At 35.2% G+C, this 20,706-nt stretch overlaps 1 protein-coding gene across 10 annotated transcripts in view; it reads right to left on the reverse strand.

The window, feature by feature from the left end:
- The window catches only part of ANKRD17 (ankyrin repeat domain 17), a 154,185-nt gene that overhangs the window by 111,683 nt on the left and 21,796 nt on the right, over positions 1-20,706 (reverse strand). The window contains exon 1 of one of the 10 annotated variants that reach the window (XM_007523548.3): positions 2,308-2,398. The exons of 8 other annotated variants lie outside the window; for them this stretch is intronic. In XM_007523548.3, coding sequence (XP_007523610.1) covers positions 2,308-2,361 — 54 coding nt within the window. In that variant the 5' untranslated portion in view covers positions 2,362-2,398. Of the gene's footprint in view, positions 1-2,307; positions 2,399-20,706 lie in introns of those variants that run through there. One more of the 10 variants, XM_060187845.1, reaches the window with a different exon arrangement.

The raw sequence follows: 20,706 nt of genomic DNA on the forward strand, positions 1-20,706 counted from the left end.
AAAAAATATATAAAGGATCCAATGTCTAATGTGTATAAGCAGAAATAAAAGAACAGATTTTCAAAACATAAATAGCTCAATACGAGGTACAATAAAATTACCAAGATATATAGACAAACTACTTTTCATTACTGGATACTTATACAGAAATTAATCTTATAAATAAACAAAAGTAGGGGTCAGGTGGTGGCCCACAAGGACCCAAGTTCAAGCCCCTGGTCCCCATCTGTGGTAGGGAATCTTTACAAGCAGTGAAACTGGGTTTCAGGTCTCTCTTTCTCTCCCTTCCCCTCTCAATTTCTCTCTGTCCTATCAAAGTAATAAAATCCATTTATTTAAAAAGTAATAAAAAAATGACTGTTTACTGCTGTATAAAGCAAAAAAAAAAAAAAGGTATATTTATATTCCAAGAATTAGTATATTCTCTTTAAATGTTTATTTTTACCACTGGGTTATTAAGAGTAGTTACAGGTTTGAAAATGAAGCATATTTTGCTACAATTTGGAAATTTCTCAAAATCTACCAGCTATTAACAAATTACTAGCTAATTAATAATATTTTCTATAAAGACAAAACTAACCCGTTAGTCTAGTTTAATTCAACAGGTCCATAAGAATCACATTAGAAAAGAATAAAATTTGTTATATTTGAAAGAACAAATAAAATTGCAGAGGTTACTTTAATAACTTAACAAAATAACAAATTAGATAATCAAAATTTTAATATGACAATTTTAATACAAAATTGATTTTTAAAATAGCATTTTTATACTATGCCTAAGACACAAAACTAAATTCGCAAGGTTTTCCACAGAAACTGAAAGTGAATTCTAGAGTGTTCTCTATGGTAAAATGTTTAATGTCCAAAGAAAATATAAAGTAGATGTACTGAAATCTATAAAGTACTCAACTGTAAAATCCAAAACAAAAATTTCAAATGCAAATGAAAATGTACCACTGAAATTTATAATATAAGTAGGCTTTTTTGAGTGCTACTACTGTAGTAAAAAAAAAAAAAATTTACTAGAGTAAAAATTTATGGCCCCTAATGAAAAAATCTATACCACTATTTATAAAATAATTTCATCATACCAAATTCTAAGGAAGCCCACATAATATAAAAGTTTAAAAGGGGGGGGGATGGATATAGACTAAAAGATACCACAGGCACAACTCATAATAAGCTCCTGGAAGGGCAAGTTTATGTTGTCAGGTGTCTGCAAGAAGCTAGGTATTACAATGGAATCAGTTTTCATTCTGCAGAACAACCATGATACTTGCTGCAATGTCAGCTCCAAGCATATACTGAGGGACTCCAGAAAATGCTCATTGATCATGCAGCACTTTATAATGCGCATACAGGCTTGCTTTCTCCTGCTAACCCCACCTAGATTCCTTTTACAGTATATTCTTACTTGCCCTCTCCTCAGTATCTTTTTTAAGTCAGTGAAATATTTCATAAAATAGCAGTCTAAATAGCCAGGAATGCCACTAAGCATCATGAAGACTCTTTAATGTAATCATTTTTTCTTTAAAGGGGGGAAGCCTTATTAGCCCCACTTAAGAAAGTGGAATTTAAAAATCTATGCTTATAGATACAAATGTCTGATAGTTCACTACGTTAAAAGCCAAAATCATTTAGTTTCATTTTGACACTATTTTTAACTCATTCATACTCAAATAGATTCCTATAAAATTGATACAACCAAGAGAAGAAAGAAAATGTAATTTAAAATTCCCAGGATTCAAAAGGCAGATTTTTTACTGTGAGCTTAGGTTTCTAGTTTTTAATAATTTATTTTATAATAAACAAAATCACAGAAAAATCCAAAGCCAAAATGTGCTAGCTAAGTAATCCATTAATATATGTGATTAATTTTGTCCTTACAAAAAAGCTGTCTTTAATAGTAACTGCATGCGGAGCTTTAGGCTTAGATATGTAAATGAATTCTAAGACATATGATACTAAACCTACTCAAAGCTGCTTTGCAGACCCCACCTTCTAATGAGTTAATCTAAAGGTCACCACCAGCACAGGGCTTTTTAAGTCTGGTCTTTTTACTATTTCCTACCAAGCATGCCTCTACAATTTCTAAAACATGAAGCAAAATAATTCTAGACTTGTTTAGTAATCATGTGAGCCAAACTGACACATTCTCACACGGAATAAGGTCTGACCGGATCTGCTTTTAATGCTCTGCTTTTCTTTGCTCTCTCCTCTAATCTATTCATCTGTAAAATAATTCAGGCAGATAAGAATTCTTTGTTCAGATTTCAACTTTCATTTCATTTATAAACCTAGCCCTACCTCAAGAATGTCTTCTAGAACATATGCTTCCATTTCAGCCGCTGTCTCCACCATGTTTTATCAAACTGCCATGGTTTCTTACTGCACTATGATTAGATCATTGCCAGCAGGAACACTCCTCTGTGTCAGCAAGGGAACAGGAAATGGAATGTTCTATTACATGCCTAAAGCAGCTTAGCTGTTCACTAGCCAGGCATCTACCAAAAGAGCAGGGGGTGACTCATTGTGTATTTTTTTAAAGGCACAGACACTCTTTTTCAAATCAAACTTCTATCAAGTAATTTCAACAGAAAAAAAAAGTCCCTTGCTTTTACCATTTAAAATGTCAAAAATCTAAATTATAAAAATAAATAATTATATACATGTGTGCATATATATGTATTTAAAGCCATTTAAAACATCTGGCTTCCTGGTTAAACAAAAGAAGTTGAAGTAGGTTAGGAAGCACTTTATTCTAAGCAAAGCCTTATAGTAAGGACTAATATCTGTACTAAATACACAAAGAATGAAGCAAGTTAATGCCAAATTGAGAATTTACACCAAACATATGCTTTAAACAATTACAGGCATCTAAAGTAGTTATCATGAAGATTTTTTTAATAGTAAACAGGCTTTCTAAAAATTCACCTGCTTGAAATATCTAAGAAAATGAGATTAACATTCTCATTTACAGTGAATAAAGCAAGATGTAATGTCCTGACAATATTCACTTTCTAGGAGTACTTCTAACTTCATTTACTACCTATATATATGGGCCTTTATACCCTTTTGTCACAAATAACATGGAAGACTAAAATATTTCACATAAATGAAAGATACTCAATAGGAAAAATAAAGTGGAGAACTGACAAGAGAAGAAATTCATGTATTCGTGACTATAATTGATTTGGTTTAATAAAAATGTATTATACTATCAAATTTGTTCTTAATGAGATATGAAAAAAATAGTGGTAAAATGCTTTATTCTGCAGCATTATACACTTGTAGGAGTGTCACACATCTGAATTTGAAGTCATCCTCTATGTACTGATTAGACAGTCTTAACTATAATTCTAAAGCAAAATGTTCTTCGAATTTAAATTGTACTGAACTAAAGAAAACATTTTTTTTTTCTTTTGCCACAAGGATTACCACTAGGCTTCTCTGTACTGGCACAGTTACTTTGTTCCTGGAAGATTCCTTTTTTATTAATTTCTTTATTTTAAGATATGAGGGTGAGGGAAAAAACAAAACAAAACAAAACAAAGAAACGACAGCACTACTCCACCAATGGACTCTGCCCTGAAAGTGCTCCCACCTGGTGGCTAAAGGCTTAAACCTGGGTCCTTGTGCACAATAAAGTGTGCATTGTACTGGATCAACTAGTTCCCACTACCAGGAAAATTGGTTTTTTAAATGGAGAATGGAGATATACATGGTCAAATCTAAGCTGAGAAAAGTGATACTACACTACCAGTACTATCTTCACAAAGTGATATTCTGTTTTAGTGGAAAGTAATTTAGTAGTTTTCTTGGGTCTGTTATTCATCTGTAAAATAGGGAACAGTCATGCAAAATGGAATTATCTACTGCAAATCAGAAAATGTCCCAGGCCCTTACCGGCAGATTAATATGAAGATTAAGTGAAATAAAATATAAACTACTCAGCTTATGATATTTAGGAAGTACTTTTACTATGCCATGCAATATGAATTTTATTTCTGATAATGTATTATTCAGAGTGGAATGGTAGTGCAGCTGGTTAAATGAAACGGGAAGTTTTACAAGCAATGAAGCAATTACTACAGGTGTTTGTCTCTCTCCCTATCTATCTCTCTTACCCTCTAAAATTCTCTCTATACTATTAAATAAAAGGAAAGAAAAATAAAAAATGTCACCAGGAGCAGTGGATTCATCATGCAGGTACTGAGCCCCAGCAATAACCCAGGTGACAGTAAAATAAATAAAATAAACATTATTTAACACTGCAAATTGACAGTGATTTAAGTTGACATTAACAATTTCACTATTCTAAAAAAAAAAAAAAAAAATTACACCATTCTTACTATATGCCACACTGACTTAAGAGCCTTTTATTTCTCAAATATATGTTTATTTCTCAAAATAATCTTTAAAAAGTGGTACTTTACATATGTGGAAACTAACAGAGAGGTTAAGCAACCTGCTAGACTTGTTCCCAACTAAGTTAACTACACAGAATAGCTAATATTTAGACAGCTGAATTAAGAGTTTATCATGCAAATCACACTTGCTTTAGGTGAAAATATTTTAATTAACAAATGAAAAAAATCAATCCTCAAAAGAATCAGAGACTACAATGGAGATTCAAACACACAGTGGTTTCGATCCCGAAATGTGTGAATAACAAGTGGTACAGAAAATATTTCTCTCACACCATTTTAGTGCCTATATTTATGAATAAATATTCTCTGGCATTTAGAGGCTTCTCAAACAAAATAAGTGAGGTCTTCAACTAATAAGACTCAGCTTAAGAGAAACTAGCCAACTAGCTTTTACTAATTTCAGAATACAGGTTAGTTCTTTTCATACTTCAAATAAATTGCTTCAGGGAGTCAGACATAAGTGTAGCAGGTTAAGTGCAGGTGGCACAAAGTGCAAAGACCAGCATAAGGATCGGTTCGAGCCCCCGGCTCCCCACCTGCAAGGGAGTTGCTTCACGAGTGGTGAAGCAGGTCTGCAGGTGTCTATCTTTCTCTCCCCCTCCTCTCTCCGTTTCTCTCTGTCCTATCCAACAACAACAACATAAAAAAAAATAGAAAATAAGAACAAAAGGGAATAAAGAAAATTTTTAAAAAATAAATAAACTGCTTCAAATTCAAATTCAAAATTATCAGAAAAGTTTCTCTTTCTCAATCCTTTCGCTAGCATATGCAGGAAGAAATAACAGGAGTTTCGCTGTAACTCTTTAATTTCTCATTGGTCAAGAAAAGCTTTCTGGGGCCAGGTGGTGGCGCACCTGGTTAAGCGCACACATTACAGTGCTCAAGGACCCAGGTTCAAGCCCCTGGTCCTCACCAGCAGGGGTAAAGTTTCATAAGTGTTGAAGCAGGGCTGCAGGTGTCTTACTGTGTGTCTCCCACCCCTCTCAATTTCTCTCTGTCTCTACGCAATAATAAATAAAATAAAAAAAGAAAAGCTTTCCAATATTAACATTAGAAGTCAAGTCTCTTAAGATCCAAGTCAATCAAAAGCTCTCCCCTTTCCTTCAGTCTAGAAATATAAGGATAGGGCAGGGTAGCAAGAATAATGGTTATGCAAAAAGATTTCCATGCCTGAGGCTCCAAATCCCCAAGTTTAATTCCCCCACACCAAGCCAGAGCAGTGCTCTGGTAAAAATCAAGAAACAAATAAACAACACCAATATAGGTATGGTACTTCCCTTATGTGTGATAACAGCTTTCCTAAAGAATTAAAAATATCCATTATTATCTCTCACCCCTACAGATCAGAAACCTATATAAACAAGCAACCCATACACAGCCAGTAGTAACTAAAAACAGTACTCAAGGGAGTCTGGTGCTAGCGCAGTGGTTAAGCTCATGTGGTGCAAAGCGCAAGGACTGCTCTAAGGATCCCGGTTGGAGGCCCTGGATCCCCACCAGCAGGGGAGTCGCTTCACAAGTGGTGAAGCAGGTCTGCAGGTGTCTCTCTCCCCCCCCCCCATTTCTCTCTGTCCTATCCAACAACGACGACATCAATAATAACTACAACAATAAAACAACAAGGGCAACAAAAGGGAATAAATATAAATATTTTTTTAAAAAGAGTACTTAAATATTTGTTAATTAAATAACATACTATGGATGCCCAAGAGGTGATACAGCATAAGTCCGAAGTGGCATGTGCCACAGTGATACTGACTCTCTCACCCCTCCGCCATCAATGAATATGTTAAAAGTTAAAATTATGGGGAGGGCAGTTGGTGGCACATCTGGTTATATGCACATTACCATGGAAAAGGCATAAGACTCTAAGTTAAAGTACTAGGTCCCCAATTGCGAGGGGAAGCACAGGAGTAGTGAAGAAGTGTCTCTCTCTCTCTCTCTCTCTCTGTCTTGTTTCTGTCCTTTTTATTTTATGTTAACTTAATTTCTTTATTGGGGGATTAATGGCTTACTGTAAATAGTAAAATACAATAGTTTGTACATGTAACATATCCATGTAACAATACAACCCCCACTAGGTTCTCCTCTGCCATCATGTTCCAGGACCTGAATTTCTCTCTTTATCTCCCCCGCCTTGCCTTCTCAAATTCTGTCTTTATCCAAATTAAATAAATATTCTTAAAAAATTAAAAATAACAAATCTGGGGCCAGACAGTAGTGCACCTGGTTAAGCACAAGTCACTTCACAAGCAGTGAAGCAAGTCTGCAGGTGTATTTCTCTCTCCTTTTCTATTTTCTCCTCCCCTCTCAGTTTTTGTCTTTTCCAAAAAAAAAAAAAAATTAAAAATGGTCACAGGAGCAGTGGATTCGTAGTGCAGGGACCAAACCCCAGCAATAACCCTGGAGGCAAAATAAAAAAAAATCTGAATAATGGAAATTTTGATATACATTCTAATAACTTAAAATTCCTGATACCACAAAGAATGATTTCTAATGGTAAAAACATTTGCTCTTTGCCTATTTAGTATCCTAAAACAAATCAGAAATACTTAACATAATTAGAACCTGTTTCAGGACTTCTGTAATACCTTATAATACAGTAAAATAATAATTTTCTTTAATTTTATATACCAGAGTACAGTGTAATATGGGTAAAAATTTGTCTTAAAACCACTAACCTAAAATTGAGTCACCTATCTAATTTAACCACATTTTGCATTAAAAAAAAATTGAGGGTGGGGGTAGATAGCATAATGGTTATGCAAACAGACTGTCGTGTCTGAGGCTTTGGAGTCACACATAGGTCACAGGTTCAGTCCCCCACACCACCATAAGCCAGAGCTGATTAGTGCTCTGGTAAAAAAAAAAAAAAAAAAAAAAAAATTGGGCGAGTCAGGCGGTAGGGCAGCGGGTTAAGCTCACATGGCGTGAAGCTGAAGGATCCCGGTCCAAGCCTCTGGCTCCCCACCTGCAGGGGAGTCACTTTACAAGTGGTGAAGCAGGTCTCTCCTCCTCTGTTTTCCCCTCCTCTCTCCAATTCTCTGTCCCATCCAACAACAATGACATCAATAACAACAATAATAACTACAACAATAAACCAACAAGGGCAACAAAAGGGAATAAATTTTAAAAAATTACTACTAAGATAGATACTTTATTCTGGCCAATGATAAAAGTGTTAAAATATAAGTGGTAGTTAACATACTCAGTTATACAAATGTTAACCAACAAAGTATTTTTGAAGTAAGAGTCAAATGTCTAAAGTGAAAAGATTCACTTTTAAAAATCTATGTGCAACTTGGAATGTTCCTAGTCATGACCAAACTGTGAGTTCAGAGCGACAGGGATACAGAGGTTACAGAGGCTCCTATGCTGAATATGGACCCCAGACCAAATCAATGGGGTTTACAGTCAACAATATTTATATACTTTTCCCATATTTGGGAGCTACTCTCTTCCCTGATCCAGCTTTCTAGTCCCTTTTTCCAGTAATGACATCATTTCCCCCAGACAATAACTTGGATCCACCTGCATATCAGATGTCAGGCTCAGGCAAAAACTAAGTCATGGGCCCTTTGGAATATACCTGAAATAGACCTACTAGCTATTTCCAAAATGGGAGACCCCAAGTCTTCATCTGCAATATTCCAGCCTTTAAGTTCATGGTAAGTCAACAATTTGTTTGACTTTAATTCTTTTTGCAACCACCAGGTTCCAGATGCAACCATGATGCCAACCTGACTTCTCTGGGCAGATGACTTCACCAATGTGTCCTGGAGGCACGCCTCCCCAGAACTCTGCCCCACTAAGGAAAGACTGAAACAGGCTGGGAATATAGATGAACCTGTCAATGAATGCCCATGTTCAGGGCAGAAGCAATTACAGAAGCCAGACCTTCCACCTTCTGCAACCCACAATGACCCATACTCCCAGAGGGTTAAAGAACAGGAAAGCTATCAGGTGAGGAGATGGGATACAAAGTTCTGGTGGTAGGAATTGTACCCCTCTCATCCTATGGTCTTGTCAGTGTTTCCATTTTATAAATAATTAAAAACAAAAAAAATCTCTAAGAAGCCTAAATGCCCATCAACAGAGGACTGGCTAAAAAAGTTATGGGGTCCTTCCTTCCTTCTTCCCTCCATTCTGTTTCTTTCTCTTTCTCTCTCTCTCCCCCTTCGTCTCTTCCTTCTTTCCTCCCTACCCTCTCTCTTTCCTTTAATTAAAAAAAAAAGAAGAAGAAGAAGAAGAAGAAGAAGAAGAAGAAGAAGAAGAAGAAGAAGTAGTAGTAGTAGTAGTAGTAGTAGTAGTAGTAGTAGTAGTAGTAGTAGTAGTAGTAGTAGTAGTAGTTAGGGGATATATATTCCAGGAAACATACTCTGTGATCAAAAAAGATGATATTGTGTCCTTTGGGGACAAAATTGATAAAACTGGAGGTGATTATACTTAATGAAATAAGTAAAGAGATGAAAAGACAACTACTGGATGGTTTCACTCATGTGTGGAATCTAGAGTTGATTTACAGGAACTTGTTAAAAAAAAAAAAAACTCAGAAGTGGTCTCAGAGATGGGAGTAGTAGATAAAACATTGGACTCTCAAGTATGAGGTCCTAAATTCAATCCCTGGCAGCACATGTACCAGACTAATGTCTGGTTCTTTCTCTCTCTCCTCCTATCTTTCTCATTAATAAATAAATAATATATTTTTTAAAAAAGCAAACAAATTGTAAGACTTGTGAGAATTATGGTGGTTATCTTTAGGATGTGGGAGGTAGGAATAGGAAACTTTGGTGGTAGGTGTGGTGTGGAACTATACATTGTAACCAAAATTTTGTAACAGAAACTTAATAACAGATTAAAAAATATTTTTAAAAATATCTAAGTACAAGAACTCAGTAACAGAGAATAGCACTTGCATGCCAGGGGCCTCTGATACAAACTCAGGCACAGCATATGCTAGAGCCTAGGTAGTGCTTCTGTTTCTACAGCAATAAATACACAAAGCCTCTCAAAGTGAAATGAAACAAAACAGAAGTTCAATAAATGTAGGAATATTATAAAATCTACATTTTTTACTTAGAATCAGCATTTATTTCTGTGAACAAGGAACAAGAAAGCCACATGTGAGTGCACACGCACACAAAGAAAAATAACCTGAAAACAAGTATCCCTGGTTTTGTATGATTTAACACTTGAATCACAGCATAAAAAAGTATTAGAAACAATACAAATGACCATCCACTTTGAAGAGCATTGTGTTCCACTCCACGAGCTCACTTTTAAATTTGAACATTCCATGATTAATGTTTCAGATTGGCTGCATAAAACATCACCGAAAAGCTGTATTTAAAAAGGTCACTGCTAACAGATATTTCTCGTTTCTAGCATTTCATAACTACAAAAGTTTTTGTCAGAATTTAGTATTCTGTTTTTTAAAGTATTTATTTATAACACAGAGAGAAGACAGGAAGGAAACTACTGCTCAGCTATGACATACATGATACCAAGGATTTAAGCTTAGGCCCTTATGACTACAAGTCTGGCCTTCCTAGTGCTATGGTTTCTGCAGCCCCAGAATTATCTATGTATAATACCAGTGAGGTAAATTTATAAAATTAATACTGACTCACTATAACTCAGAGGGTTCAGTGACCCATTCTTCATGATCAAATAATTTGCTACACTCAGAAAATTCAATCCAACCTTTTACATCAAGTCAAATCTTAGTTATAAAGGGTATTAACTCAAGAACAGGAAAAGCTAGAAGATAACATAATAATTATGCAAAAAGACTTTTATGTCTAAAGCTTCAAGGTCCCAGGTTCAGTTCCTCCAAAACACTAACACAATATAAAATGAGAGGTACTATCTATCACCATTTATGTTTTTAACAAATATCTCAATAACATACTTTATGAAAACAGATTTAACCCCATTTTTATCTCTTCCATTGCCAATTTCTTATGAGTCAAGCATTTTTAGAAAGTCTATTAACTTCCTTCCATATATATTTTTTTTCCACACACACCAGTCTCTCAGTGAAGGTAATATTATTTTAATGGCTAGTAAGTTATAACTTATAAAATGCGTAAAAATTTAGCTGAACTGTCAAAAATAATTTTACACTTAATATTTGTTTTAGTATACTTAAGGAAACCATCTCCCTTTTACACAAATTCTATTAACTTCCAGGAAAATACTTTGTTTAAAAAGGATTACAATTGAATCATTTTAACCATATACACTTGCCAAACTTTATGCTGTTAAGCACTCCAGCTTGCTTAACTGTACAATCAAGTAGACTCACTAGAGGCAGCATACTGAGGTCTTAGGCTCTCTATCAATTTACACTTTCAATACCAAAAGATATATACTACTATAAGATTTAATGCTTTTCAAAATCAAATCTGAAAAACATGAGAAATCTCCAAAAAGATGTTTCTGATTCAACATTCCTAAAACTAAGCCTTTAATTTTTTTTTTTACCTGTGAAATCAAACAGGATGCCAACTTGTCTTTAAGTTACAATGGCATCAAAATAAGACATTATTTTATTCAACAGATATCTGAATAAGATCAGGCCCTTCTCTAGAATCAACAAAAAGGCCATTTTTTATTCCTCTCTTCCTTCTTCAGCTCTTCCAGAAAGTATGCACTGCCTTCAATAATTGTGGCTCTCCTCGACCACGTGACTTTAGGAAGAAGTCTGGCATATCTTCTTCAGTAAATCCAAGAAAATGGTGTCTTCAGAGGTATTTGGTGGCAAGGACTCAATTTTCCCATATACCAAAATTTTAATAGTAAACTTTCTAATTTAAGGATCTAGGAATTAACACACAAAGCCAAGAGTGTATGCCAGTCAAAAAAGAATTATGCATCTATAATTATATTTTATGTAAATTCTGCATTTCCTGGAATCTGTGTCTTCTATGAACTCTATAAAGTTTTAGAAACCATGTGGCCCAGGACCACGGCTTTTCTAATGCCTACTATTATCTAAGAACATAAATGCACCACATCTGCGATCTTTTTATATTATGTGATTGATAAATGCAAGTACAATTTTTAAGTATTCAAAGGCTATCAACTCCCTCATTAGTAACAAAAGGCCATAAAGACACTAAAATAAAACTTTACTATCTACCTGCATCAAAATGGCAACAGCACTGTTAACTCATTTCTAGTGTCATTCCCAACTGAATCTTAAAACTATTTTACTTGTTTCTTTGTTTGCCAACTGTAATATGCTATCAACTATAAGGAAAAAAAAACAAAACAAAACAGTGGCCCTTTTGTATTGCCTTTGTTCAAATTTTACATATTTTTGTTACAGTGCATCCTACTCTGAAATTATTTTACATATTTTGTAGGCTGATTCTAAAAATTAAAAATAGTTAATAAAATTTACAGTGTGTTTTAGATAAGCAGTAAATATGGAATGAAATGAAATCTTATGCCATTTAGGCATTGTTGATTGAAAAAGAATGGCCAATGTAATCTAGACCGATGAAAATCTTGAATTTTCTTTTAGCTTTCTTCAGTCCTATTTGAAAGCCAAGATTACCAGTATAACTAAACTGTTTCTTCCTCTCTACTATTTTCATTCATCATACCCTACACTTTGTTACATTTTTCACTGACCTACAATATCTGAAGTATTTTCATATATGGTAATATAAGTAATATCTAAAATATTTTTATAAGGTTCTTCCAAGTGCATGAAAAATGTACACTTATTTTTTTAACTATTCTTTTTTATATACTTATTTCTTTACCCCATTTTGTTGTCCTTGTTATTTTATTGTTGTAGTTATTGTTGATGTCGCTGTTGTTAGATAGGACAGAGAGAAATGGAGAGAGGAGGGGAAGACAGAGAAGGGGAGAGAAAGACACCTGCAGACCTGCTTTACTGCCTGTGAAGCGACTCCCCTGCAGGTGGGGAGCCGGAGGCTTGAATCAGGATCCTTACGCAGGTCCTTGAGCTTTGAGCCATGTGCGCATAATCCATTGCGCTACCACCCGACTCACGAAAAATGTACACTTCTATGTAATAACCATTGGGCTGAATATATGAAACTTCCAAATCTATTTTCTCTCACATGGAGAAGATACTGGTCCACTATATTCAAGAATTCTGCAAGGTTGCAGAACTCAGATATTTAATTTTCCCTTTTTTTTTTTTTAATTCTTCTCTCTGACAGTAACTGAGAATTTGCCTTTTATCCTTAGAAATTCTGAAATTTTACTAGATGTGTCTTGATGAAGATCTTTTTCCATACATCCAGCTGGGTGTTTGTTTTTTCATTCTAAAATTCTTTATCTTTTTTCCAGCTCATGAAAATTTCTTCAATTATTTCTCACATATCCTCACCACCGTTCCTGTTCTGCTTCTAAAACTCATACTTCTAGGTATGAAAACTTTTGTGATGTATTTTCCAAAAATCTTTCTTCTTCTCAATTATTCCAGATCTTTGTTCTTTATAACTGTCGAAATCGTTTCCAGTTCTCTGCCCTCTTTTCAGTAAAATTAAAATTAATCATTGCAACATGTTCTTAAATCTTAAAATACCAATAACATTTTTTCTTTGAAGTTTTCTTCTGAATTACATCTAAGTCAATTCTTCTTTTATTCATCTTAATCCTCTTCCATTGTCTTGATTTTCCTCAATTGCCTTATTAGCCCTATCCAGTTATAATGGGAAATTAAAAAGTAAGAGGATACAGGAAGGCCAATGCAAGCCTTCTCTGAGGTTGAAGTTTGCTTCTCAAGTGATTTCTCCCTTTGGTGGATAAATATTACCATTTAAGCTAGCAAGGCATATGGACAAACAAGCATCCCCTGAAAGGTACTTGGTTATGAAGTAATAAGCTCGTTGCTGCAAAAACTGCTTTCCTCTGGAGCAACATGTTTTAGTGCCTCTGCTTCTTTCTCAAATGCCAACATCTCAGTAAATGTACTACTGAACTGATGATTTACTTTCTTAAAAAAAAAATGGTCCTTGGACTTCAGGCCTGAGGGCAGGCACCACTGTCACTAAGAGCTGTTTAGACTAAAGAAAGGGCAGGCAGGAGAGGCCCTACAACTAACCCAGCACTTCAAAAAGTAATTCTAAAAAATGTATTGATTGCTACCCATTTGCCCAATATTGTTCTTTGTATTTGATAACTCCAAGTTTAGAGCCTTTCTGAGGTTCCCTTAGGAAAACCTGAGCTTACCTCTCGTATCTTGGGTTCCAGTTTCCTCTGAGCTTTTGCTGTCAATCCGATCCCATGAACTTTCTATCTTCTTCAAAATTTCTGGTCCTCTGATGGTACCTGTAGTGGACTATGAACTGTAATTTTACTGCTAAACATGCTTTCTCCCCACCCCCCATTTTCCTACTAATGCATTGCCCCTTGTCTGTAGGGAACATACTCCATGTAGTTTGAGTGGAAGTGATTCTAATAATTCTTCCCAGTCACCATATGACTGAAGTCTGGCAAGAATATCCCATTATTCCTGCCCCCCTACCTTTGGCAGCCTTTTTTGCCTGACTAAAAATAAAGCTAACAAAGAAGAAAAGAGAGAGCAAGCAAGTTGAAGAGAATAGTACTGATGGCATTCATATTTGTATCTACACTGGGTCCTTTCCCAAATTGGATCTTTTCCCTTCTGCTCCACATACACAAGTAAATTACAGTTACAGAAACAATTTGTGGTACCTCAACAAATAGTTGTTCCTGCTTTTTAGAACTGTGACTTAATTCAATTTTTAAACATCATTCAATAGGACCCTGGGAAAAATTAAAGAATGTGCTCCAAGAAGTGGCGCAGTGGAAAAAGCATTGGATTCTCAACCATGAGGTCCCAAGTTCAATTCCTGGCAGCACATGTGCCACAGTGACATCTGGTTCTTTCTCTCCTAGCTTTCTCATGAATAAATAATTTAAATTAAAAAATGTGTTCTGTTAATCACATTTAAAAGAAGTTAGTATAATGACTATAAAATAAACTTGAAGAAAGCAAATCAAAGCTTTACAAAAATTTTCCATTAAAATATAATAAGATAATATAAACTTCATTAAGCACATCTTTTTTTTTTTTTTTTTGGGAGAGTCCAATCAATTCTTTATTCACTGTGCCACCTCCCAGATCTTTTTTTTTTTATTTATTGGGGAATTAATGTTTTACATTCAACAGTAAATACAATAGTTTGTACATGCATAACATTCCCCAGTTTCCCATTTAACAATACAACCCCCACTATGTCATTTATCATCCTTCATGGACCTGTATTCTCCCCACCCACCCACCCCAGAGTCTTTTACTTGGGTGCAATATGCCAATTCTATTTCAGGTTCTACTTGTGTTTTCTTTTCTGATCTTGTTTTTCAACTTCTGCCTGAGAGACATTAAGCACATCTTATTATACCATAATATATCCATTGTACCTCTAGGGGGTAAAAAAGCAGATATAAATACCAATTATCTGTTCGCTAATTTTTTGAGTCAAAATTCCAATGATTTTAAAAAGAAAAAGAATGAAGGATCAAAGGTTAGTAGTGATTTAAAATTTTCTGATCTAATCTATTCTAATATAACCTAGCAGTTCTTAATAGATGGCTGCTGCATTATAATTTATTGTCTATATTCTCCCTCTCCCATGTATTTATAATTTCAATAACAGAAATAGCCTATTCATTTTTCCCATGATCTGTATACACCCATCCATAGAAATGATACCATGTATGTAATTTAAATCAATGACTCAGAAACTATAACTAAACAGAAAAAATTTAAAAAGTTTTCTAACCTATGATTATTCAAAAATAAATTCTTCAAATGATTATGTGGTACCAATCCCTAGAAGAAAAATCCTGTAGCTATTTGTGTAAGAGCAGAGTTAGGTAAAAGGCTGTTTAATTTTTATTAAAGATGACTAAAAATCAGAGGTCACTGAATACAATGGATAAATGATGAAATCCAATATGCCCTCATCTAGGGCTCATAGATCTATGCCTAAAGAATGTCTATAATCAATGTGCAAAATGCACAAAAATAAATTTGCTGCATGTGTGTATTTAAGTACATTTTGGGGAAGAATAGCTTCATAGTTTCTATCAAATGTAATTGGCACCCACCACCTAAAAAAGGTAAGGAAGTACAAATAAATACCAGATAATCTCACTCATAGGTAGGACCAAAGAAACAAAGAACAGGGAAATACTAGGTAAAACCTGAATGGAGTGTGGTCTATCACAGCAGATTTGGGGTAGGGGTTGATATGCAAAGAGACGCTCATGCCTCAGGCTCTGAAGTCTCAGATTCAATCCTCCACACAATCAGAAAACAAAGCTGATCAATACTCTGCTTAAACAAAACAAAACAAAACAAACAAAAATTACAGTAGATCTGGAGATTAAGAGAGGGAGGGAGATTGCATGTTTAAAGGGAAGTTGGAGATTCTATGGCATATAGTGGAGAATGAAGACTTACTTGATTGAAAATGAGGTATGCTAAAAACCTAACTTAGGGAAACATGAAACTATACCCCTGTGTCAACAACAATCCTGTAAGTCAACCTGCCCTCAATAAAGTAATCAAAAGAAAAAGCTTTAGAAAAAAAAGCCTCACTTAAGAATTATGCGGAAATAAAATAAAATGTAAAAAAAAGGAAAAAAATAGAATTAATAATACTTAAAGTACACATTAATACATAAACTAAAAAAATCAAAACAAGTAATAAATATTTATATCCTATACTTAATATACTGTGCTAGATATAGATAGATCATCTCTGTTCTTTTTGTTTGTTCTGTTTTATTTTCTACCAGAGCACTGAACAGCTCCGGCTTATGGTGATGTGATGAAACTGAACCTGTGATTTGGAGCCTCAGGCAAGAGAGTCACTTTGTATAATCATTATGCTATCTACCCTGGTAAACTTTATTCTTTTGAAACAGACGGGAAAAATTTATTCACAACATGGAGGAAGAAACCTAAGCTTAGCAGTAACTTTTCAAAAGTCACACAGTATTAAAGTAGGATTCAAAAGCAAGCTCTTGCCACATAATCCTTTTTTTCCCCCCAGAAAATATATTGGTTAAAAAAGAACTCTATAGGCAGTGGACTATTTTGTAATAGAATTTATTTTTACCCTTACATGCATAACATTTCCCAGTTTTCTATATAACAATACACACCCCACTAGGTTCTCTGTCATCCTTTAGAATGTATTTTTTAATGTTTATTTATTCCCTTTTGTTGCCCTTTTGTTGTTGTTGTTATTGATGTTGCCGTCATCGTTGGATAGAAAGAGAAATGGAGAGGGGAGGGGAAAACAGAGGGGGAGAGAAAGACACCTACAGACCTGCTTCACTGCTTATGAAGTGACTCCCCTGCAGGTGGAAAGCCAGGGGCTCGAACCGGGATCCTTACGCTGGTCTTTGCGCTTCGCGCCATGTGGCTTAACCCACTGCACTACCTACCACCCAACTCCCAGAACGTAATTTCAGAAACTAATTACTCACAACTTTGGACATTAATGAAAATGGAATCTAATTCTTCCTTCCCAACTACCTTTCATTAAAACTTCAGGGAAACATTATTTCTGGTAGTGAGGGCAAGAGGACCTTAGTACTGATATTTGATTAATAAACATGAATCTTTACTTTCAAGTTTGTCTGAACCATCATCAACAGGTGTTCTGGCCAAGCAAAGCTATTCTTTTGGCTAACATAAAATACAAAATAAAATTGTGGTGTACAGGTGGTGGCACATCTGGTTGAGAATACACTTTACAGTATGCAGGAAGCCAGGTTTGTTCAAGCCCCTGGTTCCTACCTACACCACAGGTTGGGGTGGGGGTTACAACAGGTGGAACAATACTGCAGGTATCTCCCTTTTACCTCTCAATTTTTCTCTGGCTGTATCAAAAATAAATAAAAATTTAAAAATAAACAAAATTGTTCCCATATAAAAGACAAAAGCTACAACAATATAAAGACCATGGTTTTTTGTTTGTTATTGTCTTGGCATAAAAGACAAGAAGATATGGTAATATGGCTAAAATAGGAATTACCCATCTATTCCCATATATTAAGGGGCATTCAGAGCTTAAAATATATCCCAACTTTTAGATCTGGACTCCAGATAATAGAATGAGAAAACTGGGTCATATGATGAAGAGAAGTCTAGGCAGTGAAGAAGTTATAAGATGGCAGACTAAGAAAACAATGGGCATGGTCTGGGAGGTGGCGCAGTGGATAAAGCATTGGATTCTCAACCATGTGGTCCCAAGTTCGATCCCCAGCAGCACATGTGCCAGAGTGATGTCTGATTCTTTCTCTCCTCCTATCTTTTGCATGAATAAATAAATTATTTTTAAAAAATGGAAAAAGTAAAAGAATACAAGTACAAGTAAAAGAATAATCCATCATGGGTAAGCTGCTGCTTTGATACTTTATCTAGAATCATAGAATTATATACTAAACCTATCGCAGAGCCATAGAAAATATGGTTGGCTTCATTCTCAGAAAAGGAGAGAAAAAATCTCTATCACTTGTGCAATCTCAAATACTGAATCCTAGTCCTATGCTAACAAGTATTGGCTACACTTAAATTAGTCTATATAAGCAATTATGGCTAAAGCATCTCACTGGCAGTATATGAATTGATTAAGATAATAAATTTAAAATAAATTTAAGAAGGAAATGTGTGAGGACTTTTCCAAATTAGACTTTAAATTGTTTTTTAAATAGCCAAATCTTACTATTTAGCAACCACATTTTCACAAATCCTTCCATTCTCCCTTATACTTCAATTTTTATAAAAATAAAGAGTAATAGTTCACAAATGATTTTACACCTTTACCTCATTTGGCCAATACCAAAAGAAGCAATCAGTATCTTTCCTTTATGTGATCTTCTGAAAGATGCAGCTCACATATCATTCTTACCAAACAGCATGAAAAGTGGTATATCAGTAATAAAACACCATTCTTCTCATTTCACATTTTGTGAACTTATTACAAATAGATCATGTAAAAAAAAAAAAAAAGGTCATCTACACGGGGTATATCTTGATTTGGCAATCAAAAAAAGTCTACCATAGTATACTATTCATTTGCAATCTATGAAATACACCTCAAAATCAATAACAATGTTTTTCCAAGGTGGGATTAGGTGAACAAGAAGATGTAGTAGAACAGAGAAACAATGAGGATGGTTCTTATTATTGGGTGTTTTAGCCAACTATAAAATGTACCGGAAGTAATATTAGTGTTTATGTACAACAATATAGAAATGAGTCATAAACGTCATTTACACAAGTATATAAAGGCCTAGATGCAAGAAGAAATGAGCTAGTGTGCCCTGCAATTTATATTCTGATGTGAGACTATCCATGTTTAGAACTCATTTCCATCACATACTATAACCTTGAACGAGTGTTCTTTTTTGGTATGTGGAACCAAGACACTGAGCAGGTGATATTTCATCAGTCTTCTTTCATACAGATAAAAGTGACAGAGAAAGGTAGAGACATTACAGCACTGAAGCTTCTGCTGCCACAGCAACTTCCATATGGTGTGGGCATTGAACCTAAGTCATATGCCTAACTAACAATGAAGGCATCCTGACTAGTGAACGCTCTCTCATGTTCAAGTTATCCTTTAACTTGGTATTTTCAAACTATAAGTGGGTAAGGTTCAGCAAGATAGCACACCAAGGACAAGGTGCCTGTTTTGCCATCCACACAACCCAGGTTCGAACCTAACCTCCATTCCATTGTGGGAAGTTTCAGTGCTGTGTGTTTTCTCTGTCTATGTCTATCTGTCTGTGCCTGTCTGCCTGCCTCTCTGAAAAAGCTGGCCTGAAGCAATAAAACCCAAATGATGACAAAAAAGGAAAGTATCTACCTTCAGAAGAGGTGATATTTTATAATGGTTCCTTATTGATAAAATAGTCAACAAAGAGCAAGATCCACAAAGAATAGATCTGAATAGGACATGAAAACTGACATAAGGGGCTGCAGTGACAGATAGTGGTTATGCAAGACTTTTTTTACATGCCTGAGGTTCTGGGGTCCCTGGTTCAATTACCAGCACCACTGTAAGCCAGAGCTGAGCACTGCTCTGGTCTTTCTGTATCTCTCAATAAAATAAAAAAATAATAAAATAAAATAAAACAAGATAAATATCCATTATATGAACTAGCAGATTCTAAAGCAAACTACAAATCGCAAAACCATTACCATTTAAAATATATAACCCAGGGGGTCAGGCGGTAGTAGCACAGCAGGTTAAGCGCACATGGCGCAAAGTGCAAGGACCAGCGTAAGGATCCCGGTTCGAGACCCCGGCTCCACACCTGCAGGGGATCCACCTCACAAGCGGTGAAGCAGGTCTGCAGGTGTCTGTCTTTCTCTTTCCCTCTCTTGTCTTCTCCTCCTCTCTCCATTTCTCTCTATCCTATCCAACAATGACAACATCAATAACAACAATAACTACAACAATAATAAAAAAACAAGTGCAACAAAAGGGGGGAAAATATATATATAGCTCTGATACATACAATAAAATGAAAACTATGGTGAACATGTGCCTCCCACCACTGAAATATATCCTAGCAAAATGCACAAACACATACACAAATATACAAACATCAACAAGAATCTACTGTACTGCTTGTAATAGTACTATATACAATAATGGCTACAAACACAGGGTATATCTAGGTAAAATCTTAACACCTGATAAAGGAATATTCTCACAACCATTAAAATAAGATAAACTGTATATTCACTCATTCATTCATTATTGTATGATTGCCAACAGGCTTGTTATTGGGGCTCAGTGCCTATATGATTAATCTACTGCTCAGAAGTCATTTTTTCCCTTTTCAACCCCCCTCCTTTTATTAGATAGGAGAGAGATAAATAGACTGGTCTGGTAGGTGGCACAATGGATAAAGCACTAGACTCTCGAGCATGCAGTCCCAAGTTCAATCCCCAGAAGCACATGTAACAGAGTGATGTCTGGTTCTTCCTCTCCTACTATCACATTAATAAATAAAACCTTAAAAAAACAGTAAGAGCAACTGAGAGGGATAGGAGAAAGAAAGAAACATGCAGCACTGCTTCACAGTTTAGTTCCATTTCCCCGTGCAGGTGGAGACTTAAACTAGGCTCCTTACACATGGTAATGTGTGTGCTCTACTGGATGAGTTATGTATTTATAAAGTATGGGTGTACAAAATTAAAATTAGGTGGTCCAGGTGGTGGTGTAGTAGATAAAGC

This window comes from Erinaceus europaeus, chromosome 3 (genome assembly GCF_950295315.1).
Source record: "Erinaceus europaeus chromosome 3, mEriEur2.1, whole genome shotgun sequence".
NCBI classification, from domain to species: Eukaryota; Metazoa; Chordata; class Mammalia; order Eulipotyphla; family Erinaceidae; genus Erinaceus; species Erinaceus europaeus.